The following is a 23,488-nucleotide window of genomic DNA, read 5'->3' on the forward strand; positions in this document are numbered from 1 at the left end:
GGTTTTTAAAGAGCTACTTATACTTCTGAAAACAGCTATTTTTTATTTGATATATTTGATTTCCTATTTTTTAAGAAAAAAAGCACATATAAAATGCATCTGTTTTAAAATACACCTGAATAAACAAACTTGGAAATCAGTGCAGTATTTAAATATTTGCCACTTAGAGCAGCAGTCAACAGCAAAGCAAAAAAAATCCCACCCATATTTCAGGTTTCTTGATTTTGTCCCATGAACGGAGATCCTAAATAATGTGGATTAAAAGACAGCGTTTCATTTCTCAGGTGACTTAAAAGACATGCTAGAGAGAAAGCAAGGTACTATGGCAGAAGCTGCAATGCTGTGTGTCAAGTGGTTAACACCCGTGATACAGGAAAGCAGAATGTTGAAGTAGAACAGTACTCAGAAAAAGATCTTGTAATAAAAAAATAAATAAATAAGAGACAATTTTAATGAACATTTAAACATGTTCAAAGATAGAACATGTTAAACATAGAACACAGTCTCTATGCCAAGGGCCAATTTATTTCATGGTAATCACATGACAACTCCCTACAGTCATATTTACAAACATCCAAATCTTGAGATTACTTTCTTGAAGTATTTTGAAGTGCAGAAGTAAAGATTGCAGACTGAAGTTTCAGAACTAGTGGCAGTTACTTAGTTTTCAGTATTTCAAATCTAATAGCCTGGTGGTAATTGTCGTTACCAAACTCTAGAAGAGGAGGTAGCGAACAGAACTTTCTCTCCCTTGCTTCTCATGAGCCCAGGTAAGCTCAACAGCTGATGTACTTCATATTGACAGAACACACCCAAGTAGGAAATACAGGCTGCCTCACATGAGACTAAATTTCTGTAGGACAAATTCTGTCTCCTCCACAAGTGAGTTGCACACGCAAAACTGTTGCTGAATGAAAGCTAGTTTTTTTTCAGAGCATCTTAAGACAACTACTTACAGCTACTGCCTGCTTAGTTCGAATACAAGGGAAGAGTGAGAATTTAAGTGAAGTGCCACTGCACAGCACCTTCTTGACATACAGCACCAACTATATGGATCCAAATACCATGAAAGCTTTGATCCTAGAAGTGAAAATTACCGTGTCTAACTAAATGAACAGTATTGTTGCCACTTTACTCACCCGTTGTGTGTTACAAGGCACTGCCTCAAACCCAGCTTCCGGAAAATATCAACCACTATTTCCATGGGCGTGTGGTCTGTCACGGTGAAAGGGCTCATGTCAAGTATGCTTCTAAGCTTCAAAGGCCTAGGGCTTTCCGCTGGAAGCGATGGGGTATGCTGGGCAAAACAGACCCTGGAACTGCCAACAATCCCTTCCTGCTTCTTTCTAGCACTTTCTTTAAGAAAGAGGAGAGTTGGAGGGGGGGGGGAAGACAGGAGAAGAAGAAAAATGTTACATTCTTGGAGAAAGATGATTTAGCACAAACAGAAAATTCAATCAACACTACCAGGCTATGATATTGTTATTCTCTAGATGCTGATATCCTGATGTTGTGTTTCTATAAACACTGCTTCATCACCAAGAAGCACTCGTGCAGAAATCACAGCAGCCATCTACCATACAGGTGTAGCTACTGCCCCTCAGCACTCGGTAGCTATGTCAGCTACTACCCCTCTCACTCTAATAATTAACTTGCATTTACTGTGGAGAGATGGAAATGCTTACAAACTATCATACAGTAAGCACACAGCTGCTGAAGAATCCGTCACAAAGAAAGCCTATCTCAACTGATGGCTTCCCCCTGTAATGATGACAAATGCTGTCATTATCATCATCATAGAACAGCTCAGGTGCGAAGAGACCTTAAAGCCCACCCAGTTCCAACCCCTTGCCATGGGCAGGGACACCTCCCACCAGAGGTTGCCCAAAGCCCCATCCAGCCTGGCCTTGAGCACCTCCAGGGATGGGGCATCCACAGCTTCTCTGGGCAGCCTGTTCCACCCTCTGAGAGAAGAATTTCCTCCTAACATTAATCTAAATCTCCTCTCTTTTAGTTTAAAACCATTCCCCCTTGTCCTATCATTCAAGTTTTAAGCTTTAAAATCATTTCAATTAGAATATATAACAACAAAATATTGGAAGATAATTACCTATTGCGATAGTTAAATCTCTTCTTAAAGCAAAGCCCACCAGTCTCTGTGATTCTTTTGACATAATAACAGGAAAACCGTTATAGCTGGTTTCGTTGATCAAGTTTTCTATGTCTTCAACTGTCATATTATCCTGCGTCAGAACTGCTAACGGCGGATCACTTCTTCGAGGTCTCATTACATCAGCAGCCAGTGTTGTGTGAGTAAACTCCTCCTTTGCATCCAAGAAGGGATATCCATTCAGTCGGATGTGCGCCTCATAGATGCCTTCCCTACCAAAGGCATCTCCTACCCACTTACTGGTCATGACTGCAGCCATTAGGGGCACAATATATTCCAGCCCTCCTGTTAGTTCAAAGACAATAACTACCAGGGACACAGTCATCCTTGTCACGCCGCCTGCAAGAAAAATGGTAGCCATTAACATTCTAGAATCAAGTAACACTGAGTTTAGTTTTCCTGTCTTCCTGTTGAGAACTGCAAACATAACTTTGTGTTGTTCTTTCATGCAAACTATGAATTATGTCTTTTTTGAAGCCAATCTTAAAGTTAAAAATACTGAGAAATAAGGAGATCCAGTAAGACAATAATTTGGAAACAGAATGGTACTAATGCAGGGAAGGAACAACTAGCAATTCAACAGCTGGATTGTCCAAAGTATTAAGAATTTAATGCTGCTATTGAATCATAAAACTTAAAAAGAATTCTGAGCTGACTGAATCTTTCTTGACAATGGGACAAGACATGGATTATATTTCTCTTTTATTAGTAAGATGTTTGTTCCACAAAGGTTTCTGATACCATATCTTTTTCATTCAATAAAAACACATGGTCCTTCTTTCAACACATTCAAAAGTGATTCTCGTTGAACTAATAAAAAAAATGCCTCTCCAAGAACTAGATTTATTCCACTAGTGCATTTGATTGCTCAAATACTCTTCCTTCAGGAAGAAGACTACTTTTGGCAGAGCTGTACTAATACCTTTTAAGTTTAACTTCTAAGGTAACTAAATTAGGACAAGACCTTCAGAAATCTTCTAAGTTTAGGTGCCCAACTTCAGCCTCTTTAAGTGAAGATGATTTTCATCACTTCGTAAATCAGACTTCTTAAAAGTATGTCTAACCAGACTCCCCAAATCATTAGGCACTTCTGAAAGCTTTATTTACATTATGAATTTAAAGAACACTTGTTACAATTCATGCAGAAGTGGCAGCGGATCACATCACCTCCTTATAACAATTTCAACAGTACTTGACTCTTTAAGTCCTCTATACATTTCAAGAGCGTGTTTTCTGGCTGAAGTTGTAGTGACATCTATCGATGCCACAAAGAGACATCAAACACTACTATTTAGATTATTCTATTTCTCATCATATAATCAATTAAAATTTCATGTTGCTCTTCAGATCATAAGCATCTGATGGTTTTCTGTAGATAAGTGTAGTCTTCTGAAGAGAGGGAAGTCCACACGAGAAGATGTTCCAATACTGACCATGTTTATACCTCCCTTTATTTTTCATTGTTATTTTGGTAACAGAAAACATCTGACATCTATTGTGTTGCAATTTAATTACCTAAGCATGCAGCAGCACCAACCATGGCATAAAGACCAGGTGTGATGCAGTCAGCTCCGACTTCACACCATTCTTTGAAAATGAACCAGTCATGATGGTAGTAAGCCAGCTGCTCCACTGCAATTCCCACAATCCTTCCTGCTATGGCTCCAATTGCCATGCTAGGTATGAACAACCCAGATGGAACCTACAACGGAAACAGAAGAACTGCTGTCATGCTGAAGGGAACATATTTGATGTATATTTTTTAGAATCGGTGTGCTGTTGTTTGCTTTCCTTTTCCCTCCAAAAGAAATGCAAAGACCGAAACTGTTAAAAACATGTAAACTGACATCAAAAGGTTAGTAAAACTTAACACACACACAATGCTACTGATACTTCTGACGAACTTAGTTAGCTGAATCCATTTTATGAACACATTTACTTTGTATTTTACTGCATTTAAGAACAAACCTATTACCAATACAGGACCACAGACTATATTCTCAGTGCTAACAGCACAATTCTTTCCAATATATGTTTGCCCAGTCTGAGCTATGCTACTAGTACTGAAAACTTTTTGATTTCTGATTTCCCTTATTATACCTCACGTTCCTCTAAACCAACGTTCACTTACTAAACAAGCTTTGCACACAGCAGGATTGCCTTCAGAAGTTGCTTCCCAGCTCCTATAAATCAGATGACCAACAAAACAGGTCATTATAAAAGAAGCTTTGCTTACTATATCACAATTCTCCATATGAAGTAGTGCATATAGAACACTAAGTACACTAAGAAGCAGATAAACTGCTGTTAAAAAAAAAGCAGTTAATATTACTGTTAAAACATAACAAAAAAAAATAAAAATAACAACAAGCATGTTTCTGCTGTAATTTTAGTTATTTAATCTGTTTTTCTGTTATGAACTAGAACCTGGAAAGGCCACATCGCCTTGTCATAGCAGAATGGTTTAGGGAAATCTTACTGCAAGCTTGTATCAGTAGCAGCAAGAGTGAAAAGTGAGGGTCCATCTGAGAAACCACTGTTGTGCAAAAAACAAAACAAAACAAAACAAAACAAAAAAAACATACTGTACCTAAATGTATCATTAAACCAGAAAAGCCTGCTGCTTCTCCGCGCAGCATCTGTTGGTATCAGAAATACATTCCACTATGGCTGAGGTACAAATCTTAACCATAAATTGTAAAATTCTTACTTTGCGTCTGAACAAACCTAAACTCATCTTGTCAAAATAACTTCATTACAAAATCGCACTACTGGTATAATAGGAAACACCAATAATTTATTTTTTCCACTGCAGTGCTGCAAAATCTACGTATTATTCAATTCCAAACTAGAGATTTTGCCCTGGAATCCAGTAGCTGATGCCAAAGTGTATTTCAGAACCTATTCACATTATTATATTATCAATATTTATGGTTGCAAATAATTTCTAACATGCAAACCAAGGACAAATCAATACACTAAAGCGTGTCTGAAAGTCAGCTGCATGAGTTTTGTTGAAAGGTTTACTAATCCTTCATTCCCATTCCTGAATTACCTCCTATTTCAGTGCTGATAGCAACAGTATTCCACGCTGTCATTTTAGCATAATATCCAAATCATGCATTTACACCACTACTACTATTTCCCACAATTGTGCTTCTAAGCCCCTTTTTAATTGTTAAAATACATTCTTTTTCCTGATTAAAAATATTTCTTTGTGAATGGTACTATACCCTGAAAAAACTAGCATTTCAGACCTAAAAGTAGCTGAAAACATCTTTGAAACTGCCTAGATCCTAGTCTATTACAGGAGCATGCCACAGAAATTCAGGCTCCAAATGAAAACTGCATTGAGATGGTTTCTTATTCTTTGTTAACATACACTTTTTTGCATCTACCTCCTCTTTTCATCACAAGTGGATAATGGTTACAGGTCTAACTGATCACAATTTCACAGTTGCATCCCTTTCCCCAAGCCTCTGAATCACGTCACAAAGCGGAGAGCAACCTTCACACAGAAAGAGCAAGGAAAACCAAGTAGGTTCCACCTTGTCCCAGCTACCTTTTCCAGTGCACACCAGCCTAACTGAAGGTATCCATTAGAGAAAATGGTTTATATTCTGGCACATGCAACATCTTTGAAACAAGCAAGGAATCAGGATATATGTGCAAATTTCCACTTCTTTAGCAGTGTAGTTGGATACCAGTCCGGGTCTGAAGCAAAGCTACAATCCCATCCCAAACTGTTCATCATCAGCAATTAAACGTGGTACAAGCCCACTGAAAATAAACAGTCCAGTATATACATATATTCTACATATGTATACAATCTATTTACTCTTGCAGTGTTGTTCCATGTTAAAGACTGAAAAATAAGTGCTGCCAATCAGCTTTCTGGCGATCCCTGTCCATGGCAGTAATGCAGGAATCACCAGACCCCACAGGCAGCTGCGTTGCTTTGCTCACCTCACAGACCATCAGCTCCCAACGGGAAGGGGCAGAACTTGTGTGTTTGCACATAGCTACAGCTCCAGGAGCAGACCTGGAGAATTCGGAGGATTTTAATCATGATTTAATGATTTCATGACCGACTCTTTTTCTTTCCTCTCACAGAAATAAAGCTCACAACATGAATAAATACTATATTCAAGTGACATTCCCTTCTCCAGATGCTGCCTGACATTTTAACCTGACATATGCTTCAAAGCTTCAGACAAATGTAGGTAGCACGATCCCATCAGTGACTGCAGCACAAATCCTTGCCTATTTGTAAAGTGGTAAATGTATTCTTACAACAGATTGCAAGTGCTAAAGGTATGAGAAAAGGAACCAAAACCAAATAAAAAGGAAGCTCCACCTTTCTGTGACCGAGTGAATTCTAACACACTAAGTGTGATCCTTTGCTGACAACTCCATGAGAAGGACAGATGCACATGAACAGAGGAATGCTAAGAGATAGAATTGAAGTTATAATACTTACATGGCAATAAATGTTGTAATGCTAAAAAGGCAGCGCCCTAGATAAGTGAAATTCTATACAACAGAACTGTAGAATGATAGGTGAAATTCTGACTTACGGAAGACTAACATTTCACGTATACCCAACACATTTATCTTACCCATCAAACAACATATGGAATATTACTTCAAATAACAGACTGCAACATATTCTCAAATACCAACAGGTGAGAAACACAAGAAAATATTGTTCTATCAATCACAGAATGGTTGGGGGTGGAAAGGAGCTCTCCAGATTGTCTAGCCCAATACCCACTCCCTTCTTAGTCCTGGTTCAAGCAGGGTCAACTACAGCCGGTTGCCCAGGATTGCATCTAATTACATCTTGAGCATCTCCAACGATGGAGATCCATAACTTCTCTGCATGACCTATTCCAGTGTTCAACCACCCCCATAATAAGTTGTTTTCTTATACATGCAATTATCGAATAGCAAGGTACACTGTCAGAAAATGGAGCTAGTTTAAACACAAATCCTGCTTTGCAGACATTCTGCAAGTCGTGTTTGTGTTAAGAAACATTTAATGTTGATGTAGCTGAAAAAAGTACAAAGGGAACCTGAAAAGTCAGCAAACAGTGAAGGCGTGGCAGTTACAACATGCTGCTCAGAAAGCAGCCACTGGTTTGAGAATAGCTTGAAGGACTGATAAATGAAGTGACCAGGAAAGACAAAAAAAAAAATTGTTTTGTAATGGAAAAGAAATTTCCAGTACAGTCACATGAAAAGAAGTCATGACATGCAATACTTGAAATTTCAGGAAAGAAATCATTATCAGCTCCTTTAGCCTGGGGTAATTACATTAATGTGGTAAGTGAGGAGAGGAGGTACAAAAGATGCAATAGTTCAAGAAATACAGCCTTTTTTGTTTTTCATGCGACAGTACTAAGGAACCCAAGTGGTCGTGTTTGACCTCAGCTGAGCTTGGCTTTTAGAAATTTTAAAATCACTCTCACTGTTCAGTCAGGCCCATACAGCCCTCCACCCACACAATTACTATTGTCTATAAAATCTAGCACCTATTTCTATTCCGCTGAACAAACAATGGGCTAGTTTGAATTCAATGAACCTTAACATTATTTTCTACAAGACGTGCTTATTAATCAACAGTAAAAGGTTTTGTTTTTTTCCCCATGAGACCCAAAACTACACATGAAAAAAAACTATAAATATGCTAGCTTTGAGAGATGGAAAATGAGAAAGGCAGTAATGAAATAATCGCAGCAGATGATGCAGCCAGAGCATTCACACTTACCTTGATACCAAAGGTGAAGACCGTCATGATTATTTTAAATATGAGTGCTAAACACAGCTGCCATATAGCTGAATAAACTCCGGTGCCTGCTGGGCGGTCAGGAATATCATCTACTATTTTGCTTGCGTTCATATCATTTCTGTAGTCACAGAGGGAGGAGGATTCTAATGGCCCACAGTCTGTGAACAGCTCTTTAATAAGCTCACTGGTGTTTAGCCTTGTATATGGATTAGGAAATGCGATGACAGCTGTTATTGCCGCAACAATAATAACCTCCAGGACAGGGTACTTCCCAAATTTTGTAGATTTGCGTCGACGACACCATGCGATGTTTGCTCGAATGAAAAATGCTCCCCAGAGCCCACCAAATACTCCCAGAAGAATAAAAGGAAGCAGTTCAAATAGGTACCAAGGAGTGTGATATTCCACATAAAAAAGAACTAGGCGGCTATTACCAAAAGGATTGATGGACCTTAAAACAAATGCAGCTACTAAAGCAGCAAAAAATGATCTCCATAAAGTTTTCAGGGGGAAATAATAACTGACCTGCAAAAGGCAATACATGAGAATTGTTAGTGATCCAATTAAAAACACTGGAAAGACTGTTTCATGCATGTATTACAGTTCTGTTGCTCACATGTTATACATACTGAGGAAAAAAAGTCTTATTAGTATTATTCCAATCACTTGGAGCACTGGAGCTCCAGCATGCATTACATCTTTATAAAGCTCTAAAACAATTCATGCTTAGACCAGTTTCAAGAACTAAAGCAATACTGAAACCACTGCTGTCATAAGACGTAAGAAAAAACAGTCATTTATGCTTAAAACCTTCTCTGTTTATAAGCATCTCTTCCAAGCATTAAACAAACACCAGATCGGGTATTAGCTGTTCTCTCAAATTTCTTGCTAATACCGTTTCATCTCCTTTCAGCCAACAGTGAAAGGTTTCTGGCAGATGTGTTTTTACAAAGTATCATTAAAACAACAACAATACAAATTTAAATACAACATTCAAGTTCACACTTAAGCCCCATACAAGGATTGAAATTTTGAGTTTTCTTCTCAGCCTGTTTTGTTTTTCAACAAAGTAATTCTTCAAAATCCCTTAATGATACAGAGGAAACTATACAAGGAAGTATACTTTCCTTCTTTCCCCCTTCCTCCCACTCAATTTTGAGATTTTTAGAAGACCATTAATGTAGGATTTCTTAAAAAAATGTTAATGATCTAAATAACATGTTTTTGAAACAAAAAATGCTGAAAACTAATTTAAAAAGAAACTTTTCTTAGTGAAAATAGTTTGATGGCCTCAATGGTTTTATTATAGTGTATTTGTTTTATTAATAGTTAATGTATTCAATTGTGTTTAGTGTCTGAAACTTTGAAGAAATGTTTTAAAAACTGCACTGTCATAGAACTGTCAAAGAGATTTCTAAAGCCTCTTACAAAATGAAAAAACAAGTCCCACAATTTTCACTTTTTAGAATACATTTATAGAATGAAAGACTGGTGCCTCTCTCTATGTAAACTGTACTTATTGACCCAGCCATTCTCCAGAAAAATATACTTGAAAATAAAGCAAAGTTGACATTGATCCAAAGAAAAGAAAAAAAAAAAAAAAACCTTAAGGAGTTTTCCTATAACAGGACTCATAATTTTGAAATGTGGGTCCTAAAATAACTTCTCTCTTAGGAAAAACTCCACAGCTTAAAGGAATCTGAAATTTTTCATACCAAAACATATTTTTAAATCATTTTTCTTTTAATGCCATCTCTTGACATACCTCCTCCAGACTGAAAAGGACTCCACCAATTGGGGCACCAAAGGCTACAGATACTCCTGCTGCTGAAGCAGCTGACAACACCTAGAAAAGACAGTAGATAAAGAATTTTTCACAGTCTGAGGTACGCTTTAAAAATGAAGGACACTATCTTATTACAGTTATCAGTTTCTTCTATGTTTCTATCTAGGACACAGACTTGGTAACAGAAATGCATCAGGTGAGCGTATCAGAATGCTTTTAAGATGTGGCCAGCGCTCACAGCAGCTGCTGCTGAGGTACCAGCCACAATGAGGCCATGTACACTCCTCCAGGCACCCTCCCAAAAGAAGCCTGTGGTTCAATATGAAGCTGCTGATAGCAATTTTTTAAGAAATTGTAGCAAGCTTTCCCTGTACCAGAACACATAAGTAGTAAAGAAGTCCAGCTACTGTAAATATTACTCATTGCAAAGAAAAAAATCTGTGACAGACTATGCAGTTTTTAAATCAGTCCTGGAGATCTGCACTCAATTAAAAAAAAAAAAAAAAAAAAAAAAAAACAACTCAAAAAGGCATAAGGTGAACTAAGATTAAAGAGAAATTATTAGGAAACAAAGAAGTGGATGGTCCTGAAGCATCATAGATGAGTAAAATTTAATGCACGAGGCTGGTTAAAGTGCATGTTAATTGTAACAGTATCAGACAGGTTCCTTGCAAGAACAGTGATACCTGAAGCACTTACATACCTGTGGAAGAACACACAGAGAAACTCCAAGAAATATCACACTCGAGATTAACAACGAAACCATGGAAAAGAAATTATTTACTTAAGAATACACAGCTTTGAAACTGGAAGTGAATCCAAGTTTCCTATACAGTGTGCAGTCTTCGTTGAGAATCATGGAAGTTGAGAGTGAGAGAACTACAGCACAGCTGGGAAAACACTTTCTTATTTCACAATATGGAGATTTTATTAAATTAAAAACAATGTTACATCTTGCTACTTACTACCATTACACTTGTTTTCAATAGTATGGCTCTTACTGCCAAAAAAACACAAAACAGGTAAAGAGCCAAAAACACTGTTGTCACCAACCCTTTCCCAGGAGTACTTTGTTCATGAGTTCAGAAATCCTCTGCTGTCCTCACACACAACTGGAGATGATTAGAAAAATATGGAGTCAAGAAGAAGAAGAAAGAATTTAAGGAAAAATGGAATGATCACTGAGATGGGAAAAATGCAGAAATGTTCTGACATGGAAACAGTTTGCCTTAGAGAACGCCAGGGATAATGCATAGATTTTAATCCAAGAAAGAACTATAGATAATTCAAGCCTAAACACAATCTGAGAGAACAAATATCTTCTAAACTAATCAGTGTTTGGATTTTCTCTCTTTTTTTTTTTTTTTCTTTTAAACAAAACATATGGAAAATCAATACGTTCTAGAAATGGTTTTACAAAAAACTTACCTCTCGTTTTTTAGCTTCATTTGTGCTGTACTTTGGAAAGAGGTAGGAAAAAATATTCCCACAGCAGCAGGCAACATGTACCAAGGGACCTTCCTTTCCTAAACTCAAACCCGATGCTACAGCCAAGACTAAAGTGATGGTTTTTATCATCAAAGTCCACTTTCCCAGATAACCTCTGATGATGAAGCCACTCAAAATAGTTTTGATCTGGAAGAAAAAAATGCTACTGTATTCTACTTTCTTCAGTAAATAATTACTTTTATCATTTTAGACATGTAACTTCAAAAACAGCCTTTTCAAAGGGCTAACTTTGTGAGACATTAAAGCATGCATCATTCTGATTACTACACAGAGCCCATCTGGTTGCCAGAGGCTTTTCATTTGCAACTTACTGTACAACAGAGAACAATAATGTACAACAACATCATCAATTACATTTAGCAGAAAACGTATCTGCAGTGATTTCTAGGACTACATTCACTGGTTTATTATGTAAATTGTCAAGTGAAAGTCAGAAAACTCCTGAAGGAAAAAACAAACCTGCAAACACTATCGTGTTGCACTACACTACAACATCTCACCCTTGCATCAATTTCACCCTTTTCTGTTTTTCTGCATTTCCTGTTTTTCCTTCTACAGAAAAATACAGCAAAAGATTTGTTGACATAAAGATGGAAAAAATCAGCCTCCTTCACTATAAAGTGTCTTTCACTTTCCTAGGACTTGACTTTTCCTAACAATGTAACGTTACTGTAAATATGCCTGTATATAGAAAATAATACAGCTATTGAAGCAAAGAACAACACATCTATAAATAGGACATGCACAAAACACTGGCCAGCTGTGTCTAGAAAGTAAAGGTTATCTATATTTGGAGACCAATTTAGGATGAAATCTTTTCTGGAGTAACACCACAGATCTACTCGAGACTTACACAAAGGCAGGATTTCTCCTTCAATCTCTGCACTACAAATACATGGAAAATATTTACAGAATGAGTGAATAAATGTGCCTGACCAGAATTTTACTTTGTCGTCCCCCCCCATCCCCCACTACACTCTGTGCATAGTTGCAGAGAGCAACTGTACAAAGATGAGTTTCCAGGGATACTACACAATTTGGTTTGAGAGTTGATTGTCGACCCACATTCTGTCAATGAACCTCTGCTCTCTGATCACTGCAGGGCAAGGATCGGAGGAGAGCTGGGAAATAACTCTTCAAAAGTTTACTCTTAGGCTAAGTATTTCCATAAAAAGTAGTCCAGCCACAAACACGAAGCAAAAACCTACAAACTCAGTACCTGAAGCTTCACAGCAGCTCCTTTTTTTCTTTCAGCCACAGTTAGCACAATCACATTATTTAAATTTGAATATTCATATTAAATTATTTTCAAGTCACAAAACCCTCCCTCTTGACTTCCCTCTGACTGTAAAACAGCAGGAATTTTCACACTAACATGAAACATCTGTAATGTAATTATTACTTCGACCTCACCTCAGGAATCCCAGAGCCACAGGCATACGGAGCAAACACCTTCACCAGAGACACTGCTAAGAAGGCAAAGCTCAAAGCCCAGAAAATGTACATTATGTAGTTCATTATGTATGAACCTGGCCCCTAAAGACAAAAAGAAAAGCACAAAAATACAGAAAATGTCAGAATACAAACCTGACGTAGGAATAGTCACTACTTAAAATAACAGAGAGGAAAAGCATAGTCCTTTGCACATCAGCAAAGTCTGGGTTATACAAGTTAGCGTTCTAAGACTTCACATTAACAACAACAACAAAAAATAAATTAAAAAATAAAATAAACATAGAATCATAGAATATCCTGAGTTGGAAGGGACCCATAAGGATCATTGAGTCTAACTCCTGTCTCCACAAAGGTCTACGCAAAAGCTGTACCCATAGTACAGCACCTAGTAGCTATAAAAATACTTCAGATCTACTGAATACTAAGTATTCTTTATCAAAAAAGATTTTATGGTAGAAAAAAATAAAAGCAATATTCTTAGTTATCTAAGGACAACACAGACTTCACTTCTTTTTTTGTTTGTTTGTTTAGTATGATCAAGAATAAAAATTGCTGTTGTTAACAGTTCTATATTCTCCTTATAACTTCTTTACACCTGCAATACATTAAGTCCTCTTGCAGTACATAAAATGCACATTTATTAGAGCATAAATGATTAATCAATTAAAATGCTGAATAACTGAGCAATAGGAGAATCCAAACCCCAATTTAGTACCCTGGTCTTAAGACCGTTCTTTTCTTTGCTCAGTAGAGCAAATGCCTTCAAAGAAGGGGCATATACTTACCTCTGCTTGCCCAATTATTAATTCTGCCCATGTTTTCCACTGCGGACATTTATCTCTCTCTTCAAACGTGGTCTCATTTGAACCCCAACAACACTGTTCATGGTTAAACCAAAAAGCACTAAGGCAAATGCCTTCCTTTAAGTCAGTCATCCAGTCAGCAGCAATATCGATTAATCCTGCCAGTGCCCCTGTTGTAGAAACAGTTCTGCGTTAATGTTCTAGGAAGTGGAAATAATAAAAGCAGCTAAAATGAAGTGGGATGGCATTAGCTTATATAAACTGAAATTACAGAAAGCCTAGAGAAAATGACATTTAAAACATTACTGATTTTGAGGAATATATTGCATTTGCAGTATAGTAGGATATTTGATGAAGAATCTGGTACCTTGTGTTATTTCCCAAGTTGGATCCCAGAATCACTCAAAATCCCAGCATGGCTGAGGTTGGCAGAGATCTCTGGAGGTCCTCTGGTCCAAGCCCCTGCTCCCAGAGCAGGCTGCCCTGGACTGTGTCCAGGAGGCTTCAGAAGATCTCCAAGGAGAGCGACCACAGCCTCTGTACATCAACCTGTTACCAGTGCTCTATCAACTGCAAAGCACAGGAGTGCCTCCTGATGCTTAGATGGAACCTCTTGTTCCATCGAGTTTCTGCCCACTCCCTCCTGTCCTGGCTCTGGACACCACTGAAAGGAGCCTGGCTTCATCTTCTTTGCACGCTCCTTTAGGTATTTATAGACATTGATGAGATCTCCCCCCGAGCCTTCTGTTCTCCAGGCTGCACAGGCCCAGCTCGTTTGGCCACTACTCACAGGAGAGGTGCTGCAGACCCTCCACTGGACCTTCTCCAGTATGTCTAACTGTCTCATAGCTGAGGGCCCAGAAAGATGTATTTTTTTGTTTTAATCCCTACGCCATACTTCTCCAGCAGTCCACTGACACTACAGAGTTAAGAGTCAAAAGATGACCGCAATATTTTTCTGACAAAAGAGACAATATACCTTCTGACACAGTATCTTACTATGCCTCAAAGAACTCATGAACTATTTTAGTACATTTTGTAAATATATATAAAAAAAATAATAATTCTTACTTTGCCAACAAGGGTTTTAGAACATCATAAATAGAAGGCCATACAAACCCTGATGACATTCATGTAATAGATACACAACATGGTGTATTTCCATAACATGGTGAGCATGTAAACCTCCTACTACAGGTAACAAGCAGCAAGGATGCTAAGCACTTCTCCAACTCAAAGCTTTTTTTAAAAAAAAAAAAAAAGATTAAAAATATTTACAAAAACAAAATACCTTTTTCATGGTACTGCAAAACTGCATCTGAAGTTAGTATTTTTGAGAATGCGTGCAATTGTTAATTAGTTATAATCTCCTATTTTTAAGGTATTATTCGCTACCAGAAAAAGTTGTCTGGAAACAGCCCCCAGGCTTACTTGTATGAACTGGTAGCAGAGAACTAACTCTGGTTCACATTTACTAATTTCCGTATATCATCAGTTTAAGATTCTGGGCCAAACAAGGTCTAAGTCAGTATTTCAGTGGAACAGAATTTAAACTACATTAATTGAAATACATAAAGTAAGGCCTTCTCCTGGAAGAAATCAAGGTTGTACCATTTGAGATTCACTGGACACATACAACATAAAACAACTGAAACTGCAAAAGCTGAGCAATATTCATGGCCAGAATTTGCTAGCTTTGGTGCTCTGAAGCACGGTAAAGCTATTTTAATAGACATTGCAGCTTTGGAGGGGGAGAAAAAAACGCACAAGAAAACAACACTGCACTTTCCCACTCAAATTAACATCAGCAATTTCCAGCAATTATACACTCCCACTTTGTATATTCAGAGGTATATAAACATGCTACACATTTTGCATATATATTAATTTATATGTGATTTGTGAGAGTGATTATGTATATATTTAAGTAGTAATTATACACTTCCCATGCCTTTTAACAGACATTTCTATATTCTGCAACTAATCAAATCCTCCTAGGACTTAGATCTAATATTTCTGTTTAAAATACTTGTTTGGAAAAACTGAGCAAAACATTTGCAACCTCTTGCTTCTGCATATTTTGGTCACTTGAAACTGTGTGTGCTGCTAGCCAGTGACACTGCATCACAGTGCAGCCACAAACTATCAAACAATTTTAGCTATAAAAACTCATCCTAAAATAAACCAAGTGGTAAAGTGTTTTGTTTCCCTTAATAAATCCTCTCCCCCAAAACACTAAGGTCTGTATATCAAGATAGTGACTCTTTTCCTCCCTTAATGAAATTATAACACTAGCCTGAACTAGCTCTTACCCAAGTTGGTGAATAATACACAAATGAAATGTAAAGAAATACTCTCTTTTTTAAGGTTACCTGATGCCAAGCCAGTTAGTGTGACTACGAGCCATCCTGACCATGCATCATACAAGCTTTTTGTCATCTCCCATGCTGATTCTTTCTTCTTGCTGTTAATCTGCAAAGAGAAATCATTATGAATAGTTGCATGTGTTTTTTTAATAATAGGAGAAAAAAGTATGTATAAGTAACTGTGTGATGCAAACTGCAGGCAAATATACCCACTCTTTAAGCTACAAGCATTCTCCCAGTATTGCTGCATAAAAAAACTTATTTAATCTGATATCTAGTAACTGACAGAGGAAGGAAAATTTAATTTGAAAACTAAAACCCAAAAATTGCACATTAGGAAAAATTAGAAATTATTTCTATTATTTCTATTTCTCTCCTAAATCTTCCATGATTTACATTGAACTGGACATACTATATTTCTTTTAGTATATTACTAATAAGCTATTCCATATGACTCAGATTCATAAGCTTCTACTCCAACTATAAACATTTTTCTTTTATGTTTAAACCAAATACCACACCAAAAAAGAACAGAAAATAAAAATGAAAAACCTGGATAACTACCTGACCCTTCTAAACAACTATAAGCAATGATATCTAATGGTGCTATATGGAAAAAAAAAATCATTTTAGCATTATTTATTTTACTTTGTGCACGTAGTCAAAATTTGTCCTCAATGCGTTTTATTATGTAACTGTCTTAATTTTTTTTTCATACTGTAAAAAGAGGGTGAAAGCATGTACAACAAACAAGGTGCATGGGCGGGGGATGGGGAATAAATCAAGGAAGCACAATAGTAGGTAAGGAAATCTCCAAATCTGCTTTGTTTTTAAAGTGAATTAATGTAAGGATTCCAAAAGCTTGGCAATAAGGCTCCAAATTGCGTATTTCCTCCTAAAAGGCTACTAAACAGATCTATTACAAGACTGGTGGTAACTTATACAACAGCAATACAACCAGAGTTCATGAAAGAACCTGCAGCAGAGCACACTGATAAAGGCAAACAGGCTGAACTTTGAAGATCTTCCGATGAAATGAGTAAAGAGGAGGAGAAAATAAAGTATTGCGATGGAAGAGTGGAAAGAACATTTACTATGCTAACTGGGACTACTTTTTTGTTAAATAGAAAGATGTTAATATTTTAGATACGAGAATTTCACTGTTCACAGTCAAAACAACCAGAGCACTGCACAGCAGTAGCAGACATGCACTTTTACCAGTACAGGTACCACCACAAGCACTACCATACTGCTACAAGTTCATCTACACTGGAACACAGTTTTAAATATACAACCATTGCAATAAAGGCAGTACTATAAAAATATCAAGGAGGCGTGACACACCTTTTCCCTCTCTGTTAAGTTCCTGCTTTCTTTTAAAGTTATAATACCGTTGCAGGACTGCAGGTATCAATGACGCAGTGCTTTTTATAAACAGCATTAGAGTAGTTCTACCTGATGTAAATACTTACAAATTTACAAGTCTGCACGTATTTATATGTATAACTAGACCAGATCTCAACACCAACACCCAAGCCACAATAAATTCCAAGTACTGCTATTTATCTCATGTACCCGTCTATGCCTTTCTCTGTCTTTGCACTTCTCTCGAACCCAGTCAATGGTATGGAAGTCATCGTACGTTCCTACTCCAGGAATTGGTTCATCCAGAAGATCCAGTAAATGCGTTGAACTGTTGATGCTTCCTCCATTTGTCATTGTATAATGAGTTCCTGTGACAGAGAAAAGACAGAAATTAATAAATTCTGTAATAAATGAAGTAGTCTAATGATCATGACATTGCATATAACATTTCTGTGCAAGCAATTAAGACACTTCCCATAATATGTGTATGTTATGTCACTTAGGTCTCTCGACGTTGCATGTTAATTGTTTTTCTGTTGTTTATCTGTACGTTAAATTTGCACATCAGCAACTTCGTATGTCATATATATATAAATATAAATTAAAAAAAATAAATATTAATATAAATTAATATTTAATATTAAATATAAATTAATGTACTAGTCAAATTACTGTTCCATTTTGTGTGCAGACTCCTGAGAAATTTCAACAGAACAAAGTGGGGGAAAAAATGAGTGTTTCTGACACATATTTAACTTGAAATTTGCTTCTCTTTATGAACTACTAGAGGAAAAAATGACTGCAAGAAAATAAAACCGGATAATATATGAAGTTCACAGGACCTCCATATGTTGCCCGTTATTTCTAAATATTTCAGTCTTTGTTTACTACTCTCCTGCATGTCTGAATCAGACCTAAAAAGTATTATCAACAAATAATAAATGCAGCTAAAAAAAATAAAGCAAGTACTCAAGTCACAAAAAGTTAGAAAAACTGTAAAAAGAAAATGTCTTCTACCGATTTATCATGCCTAGCTAACTCCTTCACAGCCAGCTTACACAGCAGCACCCCCCAACAGTATTTCTTTCAGTAATCACAGTAAAAAGAGTGAGACGAATATGGAATGCAGGAAAGCTTTGTCTTTTTAAGCTTCAGCAATTCAAAAAAATGTCAGCAATTCAGCAATATTTTTTTTTGAGTTCCTGTGGTACGTTTGCAGACCCTAGGCAAAATTTCCTTCTGAATGGCTGCCTAAATATAGCACGACCACCATTCCCCCACGCCCTCAGTGCTTCTACAGCAGTAATTGCTATAAAGGGAACATTTATATTGAGGTTAATATAGACAATAATGATTTAAAGAGTGGTTACTCTCACTTGTTTGACTAAAAACAAAGCAATTTGGCCAACGGCACATGGTATACCACAATAACCTCTATTCTTAAAGATGCAGGCCCAATTTGGCCAACACTACTATCAGTTCAGGCAGGCCTAAGATTTTTATTTTTATTTTTTGGAATTGTGGGTTCAGCTTCTTGGTGCTGTCAGCAGTTTACAATGTATAAAATAAATAAATAAAAGATCTTTTGCTTGAAAGGTCTTGTTTATGCCTCCTATGTAACACAATGCTTATTTGGACATTTTCTTGGTGGTTAATGACAAAACAAGAAAATTATAATAAAAAATGTATTAAGACCAAATGCAATCTGAAACTTTCAAGATACACAAAACTATTTGTTTTAGTACTCAGCACCCCTGCTTTGCTGTTTACATGCAGACAAGCTGAAAGGTCTACAAAAAAGATTAGTTTGTTAATTTACTTATTTGTTTCATATTTAAAGTGAAAGGGAAAAATGACCGAACAATGCCAACACCTTTCTCTCAAAGCTGCTGCTGGTCTCTCTTAAAACAGATGCTTCCATTAATAAAAGGCTAACAACAGAAACTTGGATCAGATTTGTAAGTGGAGGCAAATGTGAAAATCTTGATCTAGGATAAGGGATTCAACTCTCTTGCCATTTCCAACTCCAGTAACTAGAGAGGAAGTCTAACATACATGTCTGGCTAGCTGAAAGGACAAGGGCATCTACTGGATGAGACAGTAACCAAAAGCACCACTGCAGTCATTAGTTTATCTCTCCAAATGTAAAGGGGAAAAAAAAAGACAAAATGAAAATGCTTTTTTTAATGCAACATTATCCTTCTTCACAAAGGGGATATAAATTACAATTCAGCCACAGCTTAATTATTCATCTCCTACAATATTTTACTTAGATCAAGAAGCTTCCTGAACCTGAGTGATCACAATAGAACAAAAGCTTGCCTTTGCCCCACAGTGGGGCTTTATGCCCTGCTATATATGAACCAAAACCATTAAGCTATAAGGAGCACGCAGTTCTATGCCACATAAGGCAAAGGACAGTTGAGAGTTGGAAAAGCATCACAAACAGTAAGAGCTGATTTTAAGCATATATCATGAAGTGTTGAACTGGATTCTTTCCATGGAAACCATCAGGGATGGCACCACAAATACACCAGGCCCTGAGCAGAGCTTGGAGTAAACTAATGAAGAAGAGTCCTTGCCTGGGCACGGTAAATATCCCACTGGGATCATGTCAAGCTCCTACTTTGCCAGCATCTGCTAGGTCACAGGATGGGAAACGCATGGCACACCAAACGCTGAAATATAAATGATTATTTATGATGGGGAGAGATACAGAACGAGATGTGAAGCTGAAGAGGTGATTTCCTTGAATGCAGAGCTGTCATGGATGCCTTATGCAGACAATTAGCTGTTACATTATATCAGGAGAAACCACGTATATATACATATATATGTGTGTGATATATACCATATATATATATATACACACGTGTACATATACCATATATATATATATATGGTATACCATATGGTATATATGGTATACCATTACACCTGAGAAACAGGCTGCAGTGAGCATGGTATAAAGGCCACCCTGAAGAGGACCAAGGAGAGGACAGCTGTGTAAGACATGATGCTCAGCGTCTAAGATACAGTCTGACAGCAGTGGCATAAGACATTCTCCAGCTAATATCATCTATAGTGCCTTGAACTATTCCAAAGCAGCATTTAGAGAAACAGACCTTTACCAGTACTTGACACTTTTCCAAGCTTTCACTTCCCAGTCTTCCATTCCTTCTCTAACACGCCACACCACAAGGCACTCCTCCCAGCCATGACAATGATGATTCTCATCAGCATAAACACATGCAAAGTCTCATCATGTCACGCCAGTTTCAAAGTGCTTGAATTTTCAATTCAACAGATTGTGTTAAAATCTTTGCCATTCGTATGTATTTTTCAACATAACGCTCTAATCTCCAAGCAGGAAATTATTAATTATCACACCAAGCATACATGCGTAGCCTCTAGCTACAGAACACTTCCATTTTCTCTATGTACACACCTGAGCTATTCTGCAGCTGCAAAGCAAGTAGTCTTCTTTTTCTTATGTATGGCTTTGCCTTAAGGCTTTATTAGATTGGGAAGCAGATGGTAAAAAAGTGACAGCAGAACTTTTATTATCATAATTATTCCAAATTAACCCATGTTACCACAGAGAGGTAAAGTAAAAACACACTGGTCCTCTCAGAGGCTCCATATAACTCACAGGAAACCTTACGAAGCAAATTCAACACAATCCTTCTATACTTGGCAAAACTTTAGGACCTGAGGTAGCTGGCATCCCTTAATTAGCAAAGTTGTCCAATAGCATCTTCAACAATCTTGTATTCTCTACATGTAGCTAGCAAGCTGCTGCAATCACAGACTGCCTGCAGACAGTGAGCTTCCAGACAATAAAAGTAACATGTTTCTTCAGAGCAAGGAGATTGTCTTTTCTAGGTGATCCAACTGCTGCTGGCCTTGCCTGAGCTGTTTTCTACGAAGGTAACTGAATTTCATTATCCTTCCACGCATGTAATTCCAAGCTTTCAGCACAATCCTCTCTCAACAATCAGATCTGATAGTGCTGAAGTACTGCTTCAAGTGAAGTTGATTAAAACAGGGGGGAAGAAAAACATACGTAAAATATCGATTACTCGATTTAATCTTTACTTACAACATTAAACACAGAAACCATCTTTTTAACTGCCTGTACACTCCCAACAACCTCTGCATATTAATGACATCATGATGCTGAGCAGTGCTGCAGACAGGCTACTGAAGGAATGTTTTGTAGCATCCTCACCTCCCCAAAAACAAACCACACCAAAAAAAATAAAAAATAAAAATACACAACAAGCCATGGATATGAAATGTTGGGACTCAGTTGGATTCCGAGTCACCCATTCCAATAGTTTTAAGAAAGTATCATGCATTGTGCTGAAAGAAAAAAAATATTAGAAGAACTGTCATAAGCATTAAGGTTCACAGTAGAATGCTGCACCCTGGGAGGCCTGATCAGAATGAGGTACAGCAAAACCAAATAACAGTGCTGCACGGGCAAAAGCAGAATACAGGAAGCAGATTCCAATGGCATAAAAAAGCTCTCTGAAATTTTTTGGTTGGTTGGCTTTGGTGTTTTTTGTTTGTTTTTAATTTTTGTTTGTTTATTTTTAAATGAGACTGAAAAAATACAATCCAAAATAGTTTGAGTGGACACTATGCCTTGATGGAGAAAGCAGTCCTTGCAGGACCCGATACATGCTTTTCTTAATTCCCTTCTGAGCATGTACCGATACTAAATGGCTGTTAGTTCCAAACACTGATCCGATTTCCAGCTGTATTTGGCTGGTCCCTCCTGATATAAGGCAGGAAACCAAGAAATTACTGAACTAACATTTTGCTAGAATCACTCAGGCTGTTTTATACATTACAGCTTCCTCCTTCCTTCTGTCCCCTTGAGGCAAGGAATACCTCTTCTTTTGTACTCTCTATGTATGCCTCACACAAGCAGTCTCCAATCTTGACTGACATTCAAACTATGATAAACATGACAAAAAGCTGACTTATATGTAGATTACAAAGCATTTGTAATGAGTGATCCTTCATCCTTTTGTCACTCGGTAGATTTTCAGGAGGTTTGAAAGCAACCCTGTGCAACACACAGCTGATGAAAAATCGTGGGGTATGATTGTTTAGTTGTTTGTAAGGATACCTGCTAAGTTTCTAGCTAATCCATTTAAAAAGATAACGTCAGCAAGGACTAATACCTTTAAAACATATGAGCAGATCACTACTGACTCAGTCACTATGGTACAGTTTGAAAATGTTCCAGCTAAAGCATTTTAAAACACTAACAAATCAAAACTTGAGTCGCTGACAGTCATATGCAGCCGCATTCGTCCAGTGAAGGAACCCAGGAGATTAAAAAGATCTTTAGGGTCCTCCTTTCCTGGTCCCTGGATATGAAGAACTGAAGAGCCCATGGACCTGGCTTCTCACTTCTTGTTGGGGTTCTCTCCTTCAGGGAGGAAGGGGGGCTCGTTTCTACATGTTGGGATTTAAAATCCCATTGAAAGTACACTTAAAATTGTTGAGTTCAAGAACTGAGGGCTCACGTGCTTCGCAGTTATAGAAGTATGGTTTCACACAAGAAATACATTTTACAACGTATTTGATGCTCTCAGTTCCCACATAACTGTACAATGATCCTTCCTGAGTCCTTCCTTTTGTGCAATATTCCTACTTGTTGCATAAAAATAATAGGAACATCGGTATGTAAAACAAATACCGCATCCTGGGTAATCAAACAGTGCACAACAGATTTTCAGGAGGATCTACAGAGCATGATTATCTGCACAATTACCCAGTATCATGTACAGAACAAATCCACAAAGGTTTAGCTTATGAGAACAAGCAACAAAACTTGGACATAAACAGGCTCAAGAGGGTGTTTGGCGGAATAAACAAGACCAGAACTTTACGATGAAGTCTAAGACCACTTCTATACGCCATACAGCATATGATGCACATCACAACATACCCTGTCTCAGCATGCACCGGTTTAGTCTGTTTCATGAATGAAACATCTCTCAGGACATAACTACACAGTACGGCTGAGCTGTACTCAGTGCTCCCAAATATGAGATGTTGCTCTCCCCATTTCTCCATCCCACTCTTGGTCATACAAGCTCCCTTGGATCAGCTCTGTCACATCACCCATCTGCTCAGTAAACCAATCAAACATGCTAATCCAACTAAGCAGACAAAAGTAACAAAAAGAAAAAAAATTGACATTATACAGAGCCACGGTTAAGG

At 37.4% G+C, this 23,488-nt stretch overlaps 1 protein-coding gene across 5 annotated transcripts in view; it reads right to left on the reverse strand.

The window, feature by feature from the left end:
* Positions 1-23,488, reverse strand: part of CLCN3 (chloride voltage-gated channel 3) — a 61,534-nt gene that overhangs the window by 5,996 nt on the left and 32,050 nt on the right. For all 5 annotated transcript variants that reach the window (XM_084286007.1, XM_084286004.1, XM_084286005.1 and 2 more), the window contains 10 exons: positions 17,456-17,613; positions 15,887-15,986; positions 13,497-13,684; positions 12,670-12,792; positions 11,176-11,382; positions 9,727-9,807; positions 7,941-8,486; positions 3,686-3,872; positions 2,111-2,509; positions 1,140-1,356 (listed from right to left, as the gene is read on the reverse strand). In XM_084286007.1, the coding sequence (XP_084142133.1) occupies positions 1,140-1,356; positions 2,111-2,509; positions 3,686-3,872; positions 7,941-8,486; positions 9,727-9,807; positions 11,176-11,382; positions 12,670-12,792; positions 13,497-13,684; positions 15,887-15,986; positions 17,456-17,613 (2,206 nt within the window). The remainder of the gene's footprint in view (positions 1-1,139; positions 1,357-2,110; positions 2,510-3,685; positions 3,873-7,940; positions 8,487-9,726; positions 9,808-11,175; positions 11,383-12,669; positions 12,793-13,496; positions 13,685-15,886; positions 15,987-17,455; positions 17,614-23,488) is intronic.

The sequence above is a fragment of the Netta rufina genome, assembly GCF_964035555.1.
Source record: "Netta rufina genome assembly, chromosome: 4".
Taxonomy (NCBI): Eukaryota; Metazoa; Chordata; class Aves; order Anseriformes; family Anatidae; genus Netta; species Netta rufina.